This window comes from Xyrauchen texanus, chromosome 42 (genome assembly GCF_025860055.1).
Source record: "Xyrauchen texanus isolate HMW12.3.18 chromosome 42, RBS_HiC_50CHRs, whole genome shotgun sequence".
NCBI classification, from domain to species: Eukaryota; Metazoa; Chordata; class Actinopteri; order Cypriniformes; family Catostomidae; genus Xyrauchen; species Xyrauchen texanus.
In genome coordinates, this window is record NC_068317.1 from 29,614,446 (window position 1) to 29,631,118 (window position 16,673).

The window sequence follows — 16,673 nt, forward strand, 5'->3', positions numbered from 1 at the left end:
GTTTAAAATACACTCCTATATATTTTAATTTCTTTATTTCAGCCATTCATCTGTTATAATAACACTGTACATTTAAAAATCTTCAATGAAAATGAGTGATAGTGTCATTTATACAGCAATGGTGCTGATTAATAACAGCTGCGCTTCAATGCAGGAGCTCGTTATGTGTCGCAGTTGATTGAGTCATAATGTCCCAATGTTCAGTGGAACTCAAAATGTCCCCTTGCCAGTGCCCAAATTTGTGTTCACGATATACTGATTCATGACACAGAGAGCTAGGGAGCTGATTGAGACACAGGGATACTGTATCATCCCAAGTCAGTTAACCATATGAGAGTTTAAGCAGTCAGCTTTGTTGGAGGTTTACCGCAAGGGGTTAATTTGAACACATTTATTTACATATAGGGAAAGATGTTGATATTTTGAAATTGCATAAGGTCTTTTGTGGACCTCTGAGCTAACGTTCAGAGGCATCCACATATTAAATAAAAAAAATATTTAATTTATGCTCAGTTTGCAAGAGTCTGGCTATCCAATAAACATCATGTGCTTTTAGCATATCTACTCATGCTGCTTACACAACCTAATGCTTTATGCTAGTGAAAAGTTGGCAGAATTATTAAGTGTATAATTGTGTTGGCTGCAATAATGCTAATGTTTTAGAGTCAGTGTAAGTCACAGTACTGCACAGTGGTTTTTCAGGCATTTGCAGTGCTCTCTTTCTCTCTCTTGCAGCGAAGCCCATTGACATTCTCCAAGAGCTAAGTAACATAGAAACCATTAATGGTGGGGAAGCCCTTTTTGAATGCTCCTTGTCTCGTCCTGAAACTAAAGAATGCCGCTGGCTAATCGATGGCAAGCCTCTGAAGGAGTCTGCAAATGTGGAGATAGTTTCCTTTGAGAGTGGCCGGCGGCATCTTCTGCTATTAAAGGACCTACATCCTTGTGAAAACACAAGGGTTACGTTCCAAGTTGGTACAGCATCAACTACTTCCCTTCTTTCTGTCAAAGGTATTGCATTTCTCTTTCACTATCATTAAGTTAAATATCTTAAGAATGCAATTGCAGTTGTGTTGGTACATAGTGTTCTATGAAATAAAACTGTCAGCTTATGTTTTATTGGCCAGTAGTTAACCAGCCAGATTGTGTCTGTAATAACAATCAAGTTTCTTTTCTATTTTAAAAGTTATATGTTGATTTATTTGCTAGCATAATATGCTTCCATTTCTTCACACATTTGTATGTTATGAATCTATTTTAATGTAGCCTGGCAACTGGAAGTGGTTAAGCCTTTAGAAGATAAGACAGCTATTGCAGGAGAGCAAGTGGAGTTCACTTGCATTTTGAATGAAGCTGTGCCAGAAAGTGAGGTGACATGGTATGCCAACGGTGTTGAAATTCAACGAGATGACCACTGGGTCATAAGAACCAGTGGCTCTACATACAGCCTCATTTTGAAGAAAGCCAAGGCTCAGCCTACACAGGAAATCACTTTTGCAGCTCGGAATGCCTTATCAGTGGCCAAACTCATGACAATTAGTAAGTGTTATTTTGTGGCAATGGGATTACATGGAGAAATATTATTCTATTCCTAATTTATTACTTACAATGTTCATTCAATTCTTCAGACCATTTCCTCTGTCTTAATATTTTTAGCTGTGCCAGATCCCCCAGAAGACCCAGAGCTAGTCAGTAAAGGAACAATGTTTGTCACCCTGTCTTGGTTCACTCCTCTCAATGATGGGGGAAGCCCAATCCTGGGTTACCGTGTGGAAATGCGTCTAGTGGATAGTGTCCTCTGGCTGCCCTGCCACACAGAACCAGTGGGTAATACTGAGTTTTTGGTGGAGAACCTCATCCCTGGGGCAGGTTACAGGTTCCGAGTGGCAGCCATTAACAGGGCTGGCATTGGAGAGCCTGTCCAGCTGCCACAAACCATAATGCTCGGTAAGCAGATACTTGTAGTGCATTCAGAACCAAATGTTTCACTTAGTCTATTTTTTGTATGCTCATCTAACCCAACTGCCTTTAAATGAGTCCATAAAGAAGGCTTGACATTTTTTTGTAGTATTCAGTAATATAAGAAGGACTTTTGTTTGTTTTTGTTGAATTCTTCTGCATTCCTTAAATTATTCTTTAAATTGACCTTTGGATTTCAGAAGTACCAGTGACCGTGACCAAAACATTATGCTGCTCTGAGCTCAAAAAAGGAAAGATGGTGCATTTGGAATGTGAGCTTTCTGCCGAGAGTAAATCAGTCACATGGCTGAAGGACAAAAGAGAGATAGAGATTGGAGTCAAGTACCAAGTAGTAACAGAGGGCAAGAGCCAAGTTTTGCTCATAAAAGATTTCCAGTCTACAGACCAGGGTGTCTATTCTTGTGTAGCCTCAGAGGAGGCAAAGACCTCTGTAAGCCTCATCCTTGAAGGTATTTTACTTTGCTTAATCTCATCATATTACAAAATAAACTTTATACATTTTTAACTAGTTTATTTTACCAACATGTAAATGCTCCTTGTGTGTAGCCCCGATGCATGAGTGAGACTTATATATGGTGGCTCCCTGATTACAGGAGATGACACAACACTTTCTCAGGACGTGGGCAGCCAGCCCAAATTGCCTCCTGAGGCTGCCTCTGAAGGAGATTTACATGCTCTGTGGGAGGCAGTGGCCAAGAAGCGAAGAATGAGCCGGGAGCCTACATTAGATTCAATCTCAGAGTTGCCAGAAGAAGATGGAAAAGAAAAGGTGCAAAGCACAGAGGGCAAAGTACATGAAAAGGAAATTAAAGATAAAGAGAGACCTGTTGAGCCAGCTTCTAAAATCAGAGCAGAGCCTCATCAATACAACAGTTCTGATGAAGAATCTCTCAGTGGGACAAGTCTGGTGTCTTACCTTAAGAAAAGCAACAAGTCCTCCCTAACTGTGGAAAGTCAAGCTGAGACCATCGCCACAAAGAAGCTGTTTGAGCACTTTCAGATGACTGAACATTCAGTTACAAAGACAGCTGTGGAGCCTCTTATGGAGGCTAACAAAGGAGATGACTTGCTGGAGGCTGCTGTCAAGATTCAGGCAGCCTTCAAATGTAATAAGGCCAGGAAGGATATGCGACCAGTTTTCAAAGAAGTATTCAAGGATCAGACTAAGGAGCCCAATGGGACAATTCATCTGGAGTGCATTGTGGAAGGAAAGCCAGAGAAAGTTTGCTGGCTGAAGGATGGTGAATCATTATCAGATGGCAAGCACCACCATATTGACATCTACAATGATGGCACCTGCTCTCTTTTGGTGACTGCTGCCACAACCAAAGATACAGGTATCTATACTTGTGAGGTCACAAATAAGTTTGGCATTACCACCCATAGTGGGAAAGTCACTGTAGGGTCACTGCGAGAATCATCTGGAAGACGACCTCTTACTCTGGGTTACAGTGCAGATAGTGAAGCTGAGAGTTCCTCTGGAAGTGAGTTGGATGAGTCTGTGCGACAAGCAAAAAAGAGATTACGACGACTCCTGCGTACTCGCCTTCCTCCAGATCTACAGGAGGAAACTTTTGTGAGTGCCGATGAAGGTGATTTACCTCCACCAAATTTACAATCATACCGAGAAGAAGATCTTTATATCTACATTCGCTTTGATGACCATGCTGAAGCCCAGGTGGCTTCCGAGCGCTTCCAGGAAATGTTTACCCATCAAGGAGTACCCATCGAAACTGCCATCATAGAAGCAGGTGCTAAGGTAGAACTACGTATCACGAAGATGGGCTTCTCCCAAGACGGCTCCCAAACCCCAACTCAGGACAGACCGATGACCGGTTTCCTGACAGGAGTCCCTGGTATGACATCTGTTACTCTTCTATGTGGTTTTACTGTTAATGTTATTGTTGCCATTGTTTGGTTGATTGTAAATTTGCATGTTAGAATGCTTGGTTTTGTTAGTCATGACAGGGCAGCACCTGCAGCATTTTTGATCCTTAGAAAATAAATGTTGAACGACTTGCTCTTTGTGAATCTAAAAGCTACTGAATGTTATGTTTTTGCCTGCTTCGGCATTCCTCCTCAAAAGTATTGCTATGTTCTCTTCTTTCGGTTTTGTTTGATCTTCACCCTTTTATCTTAAACATCACCTACCGACCTCCCAGCGGCCCCTGTCTTCCTGATGGAGCTCCGTAGCCAGGACGTTCATGATGGATTTCCTGTTAGCTTTGACTGTGTGATCATCGGCACGCCCCATCCTAATGTGTGTTGGTTCAAGGATGGGAAGCTGCTGGAGGAGAATGACCACTATATGATCAATGAAGACCTAGAGGGCCGTCACCAGCTGATCATTACAGCTGTGCTCCCCACAGATATGGGGGTGTACCGATGCATGGCAGAAAATGACAGTGGCATCACCTCCAGCAAGGCTGAGCTGAGGGTGGACAGTGAGTAGTACACTGTTAAAAGAAAGTGTTATTCAACCTCTAAACTCACAACTGGGCTGCAAATATATAGAAAAAAGCAGTATAACTTGAAAGTATGTCACAGATTGGCTTGTTTAACTGAAAGGGCACTTTCTTTTACTAGTGCATCTGTGAACAATAAGGATATGCCTGTGTGTGTATTGTCAGAATGATGTTTGAATTGTCATCGCTCTATCTTTAGATCCAGCAAATATACACTTACATTCTAAACATTCTTTAGATAGATGCTCTTTTACTGTGTTGAATTTACAGAACATTTTTAAGCATGTACAACAAATGACAAATGTATTGCTAGTTCTACATAGTTTTATTCCGAATATTAAGCAGAGGTTCTCCCAACTATTTTGTGCTGTTGATTCAAGTCAAATTTACCTAATATTTAATATTCTAAATTGTTTCAGATTGTTGATTATTGATACAAGCTTGCATATTTTCTGTAGTGTCGTGTAGCTCAGACTATGATACAGCAGCTGATGTCACAGAGACATCCTCCTTTGTCAGTGCTAAAGACTATGCATCTAGGTAAGATATAATAATTTCATAATTTAAGAGTGATTTTAATGATGCATGTCAAATATTACAATTGTTTTCCAGAAACTGCCAACCCAAATAACAAATGTATTGCTAGTTCTACATAGATTTATATTTTGTTTGCTGTATTTTACGTTCTAGCTCAGAGCTCAGGGACACAGAGGCCTTTGAATCAGTGGCTGAGGATGAACAGCTTCCTCAGGTTGTGAATGAGTTACATGATCTTTTCCTTAGTCCTGGAGCACCCATTGCCAAGATGAGTGTTAAGGTCAAAGGTCAGCTTTGTTTTCTTTATGGATGCAAATTCTGATTAATTTCAGATTCTAGTATTTTATTAATGTTCTATTTATTCCATCACGCTAACCATTTCTGCAGGATTTCCCTCACCGAGGCTTTACTGGTTCAAAGATGGGACTCCACTTCAAGCCTCCAGTAGACTTTTATTGACGACTGAGCAAGATATGCACAGTCTTGAGATTTTGGATGTGAACCGAGAAGATACCGGAGAGTACTCAGCATTCATTAGCAACATTGCTGGCTCTGCCTACTCTTCAGCACGATTGAATGTATTGGGTAAGTATCCTTTAGATATTTTTATGTGTCAGTAAATCACTTGCAAGGGAGTTTGAGATTGAAATTGAGAATATTTATCAATGATAATTACAATTAAGCTTTATATAAAATGTAATGGTTTTTCTCGTATTCAAATTAATTTGTACTGTACTGGTACTATTATATTAGAGACACAACCTACATAGACTTTTTTATTTTGTATTGTTTATTTGTTGTTGTTGTTTTCATTAGGTCCAGGAGAGCACCCAGTCCATGGCCAGAGAAGAATGAGAGGTAAACTGTGATGTCACATACAGTATTCTTGTTTATAGCACATGGTGGGACTGATGCATATGCAGTGTGTTTATATTTGTGATTTAAATATTAGTTTTTTAAAGGCAATTTGCAGTATTAATATGAAAGATTATGCATGTATGTTGCTGTGCCAATTGTATTCTGCCACAAATAGATTCAAAGGTGCCACTTGTGCCACCACGCTTCCTGGAGAGGTTCAGCAACAGGAGGGTGAAACAGGGAGCAAGTATAACGCTGTCAGTCAAAGTGGAAGGTACTGTTACCACAATTTACATTTAAATTTGAGAAATAGAAGCTAGCATTAAACAAAAATGTTCTGGTGTAAATTATATAAGTTGTAAATGTGAAGACATGTCAAAATCTTCCAAAGGTTCCCCAACCCCATCTGTGAACTGGTTAAAGGAGGTGTCAGATAAGGACGTTTTGTGGATCAAGGCAGACACACCAGGCTACAAGGTGGCCAGCTCTGGCTGTCAGCATAGTCTAATTCTCATGGAAGTGGGAAAAGAACATAGTGGCATGTACACCTGTATCAGCACTAACCGAGCTGGACAGTCAGTCAACACAGCCCGACTGGACGTGGAGTCTGGTAAGAACTTATGGTTTTAGTATTGAATATAGAGAGGTCAGGATCTCATGACATTTTGAGATTATTTTCACATATTCCATCCATCCATTCATCTTCTATAGCCGCTTGTCCTATGCAGGGTCACGGGTAGTGCTGGAGCCTATCCTAGCTATTTTCAAATATTTATTATATTAAATTGTATTTGTGTTAGCAAAATATGTAGTGTCTTTATATACAAAAGATATGTCAAATGATTTAGGTTATGTTTATCACTGTATTTCTTTTCTTTCACCTTATGGTGGGTTCACATACAACGCGGAAAAAAAAATTTGCCTCTCGCTCGTGCGAGTTTGACCGCTGGATTCAATTTGTGTTTAAACTCGCGTTCGTGCGATTAATGCGAACCCGTGAGTATTCCCCCTTCTCTTCCGGAAAAGGACAGGAAATCGGGCTTCTATGACAACTTATCTTTCTGCCATCAACCACCATATCACAACGATTGCTGCTCTGTATCTGTTGTGGAAGTCCCAGATACGTTGACGTTGTGTCATACAATTCCGGGTGCCCACACATCGCTACAACTATTTCCTTATCCATTTTTCCTGATTTCTTCTGCTACTATGTCAGTATGTCAGTAACATCCGGACAATCTCAATGCTGATAGGCTTTCATGACAACGCCTCATGCGGATATTTTGCTCAAGTTGAAAAATGTAAACTCGCGCAAACACGCGAATGAAGCAATTTCACGTTTCCGCATTCGCTTAATTCGTGCCGCCCGCTGCAAATTTGCGTCTATTCATGTCTTTGCATTGACTTTCTATTTATTCGCACCGCGCGAAACACTCGATTCGCGTTGTATGTGAACGCACCATAAGAATTTAATTATCAACCACATTTTAACATGCTAACACTGCATTTTTTTTTTTGTCCAACAGCACAAAAGTGTGAAATTGGGCCGGAGTAAGTTCAGAAAATTTGATTTAGATTCTTTTAGGCTAATCATTTAAACATTTCAACTAAAAAAAACAACAATACTGTTTCACATTCAAGTGTTATAATATTATCATATTTCATAAGTGACCACACATGAAATTTAGAAATTAATGATTTTTTATCATCTTATTTTGTCTCCAGTGTTCTTGGCATTAATATCAGCCCACCAGAAGAAGAGGGCAAAGGTGAATATTGCATTTTATATTTAGATTCAGATTGTATCAGTGACTATGGCATCATATGTAAAGTAATGTGCAACAATAGAAATGTCTATTGTTATCACATCTCAGGAGAGGTCAAACTACCTTACATGGGTGAAGTGGGTACAGAGGAATTCTTACAAAAGCTCACAACTCAAATCACGGAAATGGTATCTGCGAAGATCACTCAAGGTAAAATTTTCTAGCTGGATCTTTTTCAGCAAGTAATCGTGAGCTAAACATTTTTGTGCCTTCCATTGCACTCTATTTATGAAAATATATATTACTGATACTGATATATTAATCAGTTATTGTATGTTATTTCAGTATTGGTCATACCCTTTGTCTTTTTATTGTAGTGTTTCTTTGCAGATGTATCTTAATATCCACTCAAAATAGTTTTTGCTTTGTGTTTGCGTGAGCTTTGTGTGTGTCCAAATGCTTTGAATCAAAGGGTGTACTGAGTACTGAAATGGAGCAACACCTGTCTCAAATTCTATTGGAAAACATTTCAAATACTTAATTGTACTCTCGAGACTTTCTTCTTTTCCTTCTCAGGAAAATGTAATGAACACACTTTGTGTATTTCCCTAGACTTTCCTTGCTTTTAAAAAATTCCCTCTCTCCCTCTGGATTCCATAACTCCTTCACAATTCACTGGCTCCATTCTTTTGTCTATCCATCAAACTATCCATCCATTCATCCTCACCTACCTCCATTCACTTACATTTTCACTGAAGCATGAGAGCTTACAGAACCATCAAGTGCTTCAGTGGATGAAATCTTGGCCCAGAGTAACCAGTATGTATCTGTAGAACTTCCTGTTTAACACAATGAAACCATGACTTTTTGTCCATGAGGCTTTGTTGTTATATATCTAATTGTATGGCTATTTATAGCATAATTTAAAAACAACTTAAAAAAACAACTTAAAATGTTTTATTTTTTTTTTACAAAATTGTATTATAGTAAGAAAAATGATAGGATAATAAAGTCATACTTCTTTAAAATCAGGGCCATTTTGTCACCGTTCCGAATAAACTGGACATTTTTAAATTCAATGGATGCAAATTGTCTAATTTTTTGAACAAAGTAAATCATTAAAAACTTGCAAGGTGTCTCTGTTTCAGTATATACAGAAGTAAAAATGGTTGAATCACTAACTGGCATATTTAGATGTATAGATAAATGTGTGTGCACAAATGTGTTGTTACAAGCATGATATAGCATGCTAAATTATAGTAGAACTATAATGTACAGTATTAATATGAATTATATCCAAAGTCATTGAGGATTCAAAAACATCAGGCTATTCAAAGAAGGTCGTGCTCAATACAAGTTAAGCTCAATCAACAGCATTTGTAGCATAATGTTGATTAACACACAAAAATGTATTTAGATTCGTCCCTCCTTAAAAAAAAACAACAACAAAAAAACAGCACAAATGGAAGTGAATGTGACCAGTTTTTGGAGAGCTTAAAGGCAGGAATGTGAAGTTTATAATTTTATTTTTTATTATTTACATTAGTACTTATGTTTACACGCATACTAATCATGTTTACACGCATACAGTTCATTTATTGTAGCTATACTTTTGAAAAAGTGGGTATTTTTAACGTAAAATATTGGCCCCCATTCACTTCCACTGTAAGTGCCTCACTGTAACCTTTTATTTATTTTTAAAGGAGGCGCAAGTCTAAATAACTTTTTGTGGTAATCAATATAATGCCACAAATGCTATCGATTGAGCTTAACTTGTATTGAACCCGGAATATTTCTTTAAATTATGTAAACGTATGGATTTTGGCATTTTTCTGTGGGAATATTTACTTCACTGTTTGCTCTTTGCATTATTGTAACTTGACAATTTTATGTTTCTAAAAAAAAAAAAAACTATGAAACTAAATCTCAACACAATATATTTCAAAACATGCTCGAAAAAAGCACAGCAATTAAGAGGTTCCCACACTTGACAGACCCCTTTTCTTTGACACCTCATCTCACCTAAACATGGTAATATTCCAGCCTATTGCGATAATCAAATGCAAGAAAAATTGAACTTTATGTTTCAGAAAATATTTTTATGCGTTTATAAATTGCAGTTATAAATAAGAACAACTTGTTGCTTACCTTATTCTTTGTGAGATGTATTGGGCCTGCGTGTTTGCACAAAATTGGGAGTAATGACAGACAGCTTTACACCTTAAGTTAAAACGTTTAAAGATTCCTATATAATGGAAAGATGTTAAAATGTCTTTCCATTATATTATTTATTCAAAAATATTACCATAAGATTTCTCTTAAGACTGCCCGTCTTCTTTGCGATTGACTTGTCCGCATCTCCGCATTAAGACAGCTGTCGAATTATCAACATTCAGCTCGCGGCTTCGCGCCATTTGAATTTGGCGCGCAATTTGAAACCGTGTTTAACTGTGTGAAAAAATGAACGATAACATGGCAATTAAGCAATGCAAATTTTGCATCATATCCGCCTCTAATGGGAAATCTAATTTAATTCGCGGATCTGTGTGACATCAACTTATACACCTATTTATATGGCACCCACACCACAGTTTGGGAACTACTGTTTTAACAGCAATGACAAATTATTTATATTCAGATTACCACAGAAACACAATTGTTCAAGAATGTTAATACTACAGCAAGTTGACATTTTGAGAAATGTACCATTCAAAGAGTCAAATGAAATTTAGAGGGCATTATTAACATTATATTTACATTTATTCATTTAGCAGACACTTCTATCCAAAGCGACTTACAAAAGAGGAAAACATAAGCAAATCATCTTAAGGACAGTGGTATGAAAAGTGCCATATTACAAAGTTTCACTAGCATCAGAATAGTAGTATTCAAAAACAGAGTAAAGTACAACAAGAATTATTATTATTTATTTTATTTTATTAGTGACTGGTTAAGTGCTCGTGGAAAAGATGTGGTTTTTAGCTGTTTTTTGAAGACAGAAAGTGAGCCAGCTTCACGGATGGAGTTGGGAATGTCATTCCACCAACGTGGTATAATGAAGCCGAAAGTCCGGGAAAGGGTTTTGGTGCCTCTTTGTGTTGGTACAACAAGGCGAAATTCCTTATCTGGTGTGAACGTAGCATTGCAGAAATGTTTTTTGTATGCTGAAGCAGACCCAGTGACTGTTCTGTATGCCAGCATCAGAGTCTCTCTCTTTGCACTCTCTTTGGTTCATTAAAGGCCAGACATGCTGCTGAATTCTGGATCATTTGCAGGGGTCTAATTGCACATGTAGGAAGGCCTGCAATGAGAGCATTACAGTAGTCCAGTCTAGTTATGACAAGTGACTGAACAAGCAGTTGTGTGGCATATCCAGAGAGGATATCATAATTTGATATGAAAATGTATCAAATGAATGTCAGTTGAAAATATTAATCTGAGCAAATGTGGTGTTGCAATTCCTTGAATGTCTCATGCTAAAGCCAATGTTTTCAGAATTTATCCTTAAACATTTTTGTGTTTTGGAAATTAATATAACTGATTGACACATCTCTCTTTTCTCTTTCCCTTCTGATCTACATCACTGTCTACTTCAAGCTTCATTACGTGTCCCCGGAGCTGACAGTGATGATGAATCAAAAACACCATCACCATCTCCATATCATGGCAGATCACGCCCCCCATCTCTAATCGTCGACTCATCATCCGAGTCTGATGAAGGAGATGCCAGAGGAGAGGTAATACAAATGTTACTCGATGTCATCCACAAAATGTCGATACATATAACATAACATATAATACCTGGACTTACCCTTTCAAAGCAATTTTATTATGACCACCATAAGTATCTATGTGTCTAAAACCATAATTACACCTGGAACACCAGCAATGTTCCCTTTATTCCAGTTCAAGCTGTGGTGTGCATACAGTTAAAAATGCGTCATGATTTCTCAATGGACCATCTTCTTAATGCACCTTTGCAGATGTTTGATATCTACGTTGCGATGGCTGACTACAACTCCATGGGTGTCAGTAAAGAGACCATTGCTTTGAAAGAGGGCCAGTATGTTGAAGTTCTGGATTCGGCCCACCCACTTAAATGGCTGGTCCGCACCAAGCCCACCAAATCCACACCATCTCGCCAGGGTTGGGTCTCACCTGCATATCTTGACAAGAGGCTTAAGGTCAGTTCAGTGTTCGTTAAAATAAACTACTGCAGATAGTGGGTACCCAAATTCACAATTTTAATATTCATGTGCAAATGTTGATTTAAATGGCCTTAAAAGTCTTAATGGGACTGTGGGTAAAAAACGGGCCCCCTTTTTAAGAAATATTGGGTGTAAAAGTAGCAAAATACAAGAATTGGTTTGTACAGTAGTTACAAATGCAGTGGCGAACCCGCACTAATAATGGATTGGTTGTGTTGTAGCTGTCCGCAGATACAGCAGATCTCCCAGAATCCACCAGAGAGGAAGTCACTGAGACAGAATACAAGAAGAAGCTCTGGTAAATGTTGACACATGCTAAGAATGACACAACATTCAGCACACAGGACCCAAATTATGTCAAAACCATATAAAAAAAAAACTCTTCGGGTGGGTTCGGCAGGTCCGTGGGCAGGGCTACAAGCATGCAGTAAGTTTATGCTTAAAATGTAAAAGTCCCCTAACACACAAGTCACTCATTTGTGGTACTATTTGAAAGCTTAGAACCTGAAGTTTTCATACAAACCCATCCCTTTTGTATTTATGTTATATAAAGTAACAAAATAAAGCCTGAAAACCTCTGCGTCAAAAATGAGTGCTACTAAGAGGTGAAGATAAGTTTTTGTCATAATACTTTAATAGATACATCATATATCAAATTAAATTTCTTATTCTCAGGAATGTGAATCTACAGTTTATTTTGTCACCCAAAAAACCACAGTTTGAATGATTTTCCCAAAAATCATGAAGTGAACATTTCATTTATGTACGACATCAAAGACAAACATACAATTTCTGTTCCGATCACTGCTTCTGTAAGCCGCAAGTAGCCACAAACTCTACAGCTCTTACCTTAGGTTGTTTTCTTCAAAATAAGCCATTGTTTACTTATATGTTTGCTTGCTTGGTTAAACAATCCAATGTTATATCTCAGATGTGCCGAACAAAATTAGCAGTCGGCAAAATATGTTATCAACTATTGATGATGAAATGTTATATATCATTGTACGGCTGAGGATCTCCGCTTTGCAACGACACCTACTGTATATTGAGCTTCTAGTCCATTCAGAAGCCAAGATATTCAATGAAACACTGGGGAACATGCACACAATCCAAAATAGACTGGATGTCAATGGTGTGAGAGCTCAGCTGCGTTAAAGCGCTGCCTACATTTCTGATCTGTATATTTGTCCTAGCACTTGCTGCTGTCTAGTGGAATTAAATACATTTTTTGCAGGGATATAGAGAAAAAAGAACCAGAATTAAATGCTAACAGTTATGACAACATCAACAACAATATAAAGAGAATAATACAAATATGTGTTCTTCATAAGATTGTAAATGTATTCAGTATTATTTAATAATAATTGGAATCTGTTTTTGAACATATATACCTTTTTTTTTTTTTTTTTTTTTTTTAAATGTGCAATTAGTCCACTGTATGAGTGTAGGGTGAACTTTTAAATTTGGGTGCGAAGAATTGTAGGCAGCGGCAAAACATGTGCAAGTGTTTAAGAGGTTAATCTTGTTTATATTAATAATAAGTGGTACAATACTGATTATAGTACATTACAACACAAAATATCACATTATCTTTCACAGTCAACTCGTCCAGGAGCTGATCAGCACAGAGTCTATGTTTCTGAAGGAGATTGAGTTCTTCACATCACATCATCTGAAGCGTGTGGACGAGGAGAGCACACCGCCTGATATAGCCAGCCAAAAGGAAGCAATCTTCCGTAACATTGATGATTTGAAATCTTTCCACAGCAGGTAAAATGTTCAGACAATGATATAATGTTAATTCTAACCTGTAAACTTATATCTCTGCCATGTAAAACTTAAGAAGTTCATATTAATCAAATGAAACTCATCCTGTTAGGTGTATTTGTCATTCATTGGAGTACAAAAACATGTAGTTGACTAGTGGGTAGTTCAGACAAGTTCAATAGATCTAAACTGGTTATCAAAAGGGTGTAGGTTCAAACCCTGTAAGGGTCAATCCAGATTCCATCACCGCAGTCCCTGTAATAAGTGTACTGTATGGTGGTTTGGTATTTCCAGCTCTCTGCTGCCTGGTCTACATGAGTGTGATACAGATGATGACGTTGCCATGCATTTCCTGAGGAATTCTGAGGGTTTCGAGAAATATCTGCAGTACCTCATTAGACAGGCCCAAGCTGAGTCAGCCATCAGTGAGAAGGCAGTGCACCAATACTTCAAGGTTTGTTCCAAATGTGACCACAAATTGTTTTATTATAGTTTGTATTATACGCTCTGCGATGGATTTCTTAAGGTAGAACTATTTGTTGTCTTTATAAATAGTTTTGTCTGAACTTAACATGTTTTATGCTATTTTTAATAGGATTATACAGAATCTGAGTTGGCAAATGTGGATCCCTCAGAAGGTCTTGTGCTGAGTATTAACACTTATCTTCAAAGACCACTGGAGAGAATACAAAAATACAGGGCATTACTGAAGGTACTAAACACTTGAATACCACTTCACTTTAATTGCTTTTGCATGTTTTAGTTGTTAAGAAAATGCAATTTGATGTATCATAATCTGTATGGCATTGTTTAAATTTTTACTTATAGCTCCACTATCCCAAAAAATGCTTAGTAATTATATTAAAATGTATTTAAGAATGGTTTTATCCAGTATGCATGATATAACTCTTCAATAACATTTGAAAGTGGACCTTCCTTCCCAATTCCCTGTAATTTTATCCCAGGACATGATCCGAAACAAAGCAAAAAATGGTCAGAACTGCTGTTTGTTGGAGCAGGCCTATGCCATGGTGTCGTCCCTCTCCCAGCGCTCCGAGAACACACACCACTTGTCTCTCATTGAGAACTACCCCGCCAATCTGGAGGCACTGGGAGAACCTATTAGACAGGTACAGGGCACTGCCTGTTTCCTGTACAAACTATCTTTTTAATGTGCACACAGTACATTATTGTAGCATAATGTCTTCAAATAAGCATTGTTATGATTACACTAGTTGTCCTTTACAGCTGCATTTTTAAGTTGTTTAAAAACATTTTTTGGCATATACAGGATAATTGCTGTGTGATTTAATTGTGAAGGTTTGCACTTACATTACCAATGTACCTGTTACTTAATTTAAATTACATTTACCAACTTGGCTGCTGGGTTTGTCTTTGTTCTGCAGGGCCCTTTCACTGTTTGGGAAGGTGCTCCTGGGGTTCGAACCTCTTCCAGGGGTCACCATCGCCACGTTTTCCTCTTCAGAAATCATGTGGTCATATGCAAGCAGAAGAGGGACACAAATACAGATAGCCAAGCATATGTCTTCAAAAATATGATGAAGGTATAAGCTTAGTAAAAATAAACTGGAAAGCTTGTAATTGCATGAGAAACCTTTTAAAAGAAAAAATGTGCCTAAAAATGGAAATTCTCTCATCATTTACTCACCCTCATGCCATCCCAGATGTGTGACTTTCTTATTTCTGTTTCTAAACAAACAAAGATTTTTAGAAGAATATCTCAGCTCTGTAGCTCCATACAATGCAAGTGAATGGTGAGCAAAACTTTGAAGCTCCAAAAAGCACATAAAGGCAGCATAAAAGTAATGCATAAGACTCCAGTGATTTAATCCATGAGAACAGACAAAAATAGAACTATTTTTCACTGTACTTGTTCACATCTTGCCAGTGAAGTCTCTAGGCATGATCATGATTTCAAGCTTGAGGACACCTCCTAGTGCTTGATACATGCACAGAGCACTAGATGGTGCTAGGAAGTGTAATCGAGCTTGAAATCATGATTGCCAAGGAGACTGCCGATGTCAAGATTTATAGTAAAAAAAGAGTTATATTTTGGTCTGTTCTCACCCAAAATTGATTAGATCGCTTCAGATGATGTTGTTTAAACCACTCAAGTCGTATGGATTACTTTTATGCTGCCTTTTTGTGCTTTTTGAAGCTTTAAAGTTTTGGTCACCATTCACTTACATTTTGCAATTGGTCATACAGAGCTGAAATATTCTTCTAAAAATCTTTGTTTATGTTCTGTAGAAGAAAGAAAGTCATATACATCTGGTATGGCATGAAGGTGAGTAAATGATGAGAGAATTTTCATTTTTGGGTGAACTGTTACTTTAAACATATCATTAGTTAATTTTTTGTTTCTGATTTGTAACTATCTTACTCTAGCTCACAAACATTGATGTAAATGAGACCGTTGAGGGAGATGAGAGAGCGTTTGAGATCTGGCATGAATGTGAGGACTCTGTGAGAAAATACACACTGCAGGCGCGGACTGTTATCATTAAGAATTCATGGCTCCGAGACCTTCGTGAACTTCAGCAACGCTTCAGCGTGCCTGCATGGAGTAAGCCAGCTATTTCTGTTTGCACTGCTCACAATTGAGCTAGAACAAACAAGTACAGAATAGTTGATGCTTCTGTATCATATATGTTACATTTATAATCAATAACAATAAAAAGAGCATAAACTATTATGCTTTATATTTTAGTGTCATTAAAGGCTTTGGATCTGTCCTATATCATCCATACAAAGTGTGTTTTCACAAATGCAACAGATATCACTATCAATGTGTCACACTACTTTCCCAATGTTATATTTTGATATTTGGTCAGACCTGGAGGCTGTTAAAACAACATATTATTGCCTAACTATATCTGTTTATCTGGATTGAACAGGCCCCCCCGATTTTGACACAGTATTAACAGATTGTACAGCAGAGCTTGGACAGACAGTTAAACTCGCCTGTAGTGTCACTGGAGCACCCAAACCTCAGGTCACCTGGTACAAAGGCAAGGAACCAAATCTTGTGTGATTCTCTGTCTGATGGATTCTGTGGTTGTTCTTGTAAC

The 16,673-nt window shown here is 37.9% G+C and overlaps 1 protein-coding gene across 1 annotated transcript in view; it reads left to right on the forward strand.

Annotated features, from left to right (window-relative positions):
- The window catches only part of LOC127635033 (obscurin-like), a 55,319-nt gene that overhangs the window by 37,145 nt on the left and 1,501 nt on the right, over nucleotides 1-16,673 (forward strand). The window contains exons 42-66 of the mRNA XM_052114826.1: nucleotides 736-975; nucleotides 1,267-1,539; nucleotides 1,657-1,947; nucleotides 2,160-2,429; nucleotides 2,574-3,836; nucleotides 4,143-4,424; nucleotides 4,904-4,985; nucleotides 5,136-5,269; nucleotides 5,370-5,567; nucleotides 5,799-5,840; nucleotides 6,016-6,114; nucleotides 6,232-6,450; nucleotides 7,367-7,391; nucleotides 7,566-7,609; nucleotides 7,715-7,816; nucleotides 11,204-11,343; nucleotides 11,590-11,790; nucleotides 12,036-12,112; nucleotides 13,414-13,584; nucleotides 13,876-14,035; nucleotides 14,177-14,293; nucleotides 14,547-14,711; nucleotides 14,988-15,146; nucleotides 15,991-16,168; nucleotides 16,500-16,613. Coding sequence (XP_051970786.1) covers nucleotides 736-975; nucleotides 1,267-1,539; nucleotides 1,657-1,947; nucleotides 2,160-2,429; nucleotides 2,574-3,836; nucleotides 4,143-4,424; nucleotides 4,904-4,985; nucleotides 5,136-5,269; nucleotides 5,370-5,567; nucleotides 5,799-5,840; nucleotides 6,016-6,114; nucleotides 6,232-6,450; nucleotides 7,367-7,391; nucleotides 7,566-7,609; nucleotides 7,715-7,816; nucleotides 11,204-11,343; nucleotides 11,590-11,790; nucleotides 12,036-12,112; nucleotides 13,414-13,584; nucleotides 13,876-14,035; nucleotides 14,177-14,293; nucleotides 14,547-14,711; nucleotides 14,988-15,146; nucleotides 15,991-16,168; nucleotides 16,500-16,613 — 5,046 coding nt within the window. The remainder of the gene's footprint in view (nucleotides 1-735; nucleotides 976-1,266; nucleotides 1,540-1,656; nucleotides 1,948-2,159; nucleotides 2,430-2,573; nucleotides 3,837-4,142; nucleotides 4,425-4,903; nucleotides 4,986-5,135; nucleotides 5,270-5,369; nucleotides 5,568-5,798; nucleotides 5,841-6,015; nucleotides 6,115-6,231; nucleotides 6,451-7,366; nucleotides 7,392-7,565; nucleotides 7,610-7,714; nucleotides 7,817-11,203; nucleotides 11,344-11,589; nucleotides 11,791-12,035; nucleotides 12,113-13,413; nucleotides 13,585-13,875; nucleotides 14,036-14,176; nucleotides 14,294-14,546; nucleotides 14,712-14,987; nucleotides 15,147-15,990; nucleotides 16,169-16,499; nucleotides 16,614-16,673) is intronic.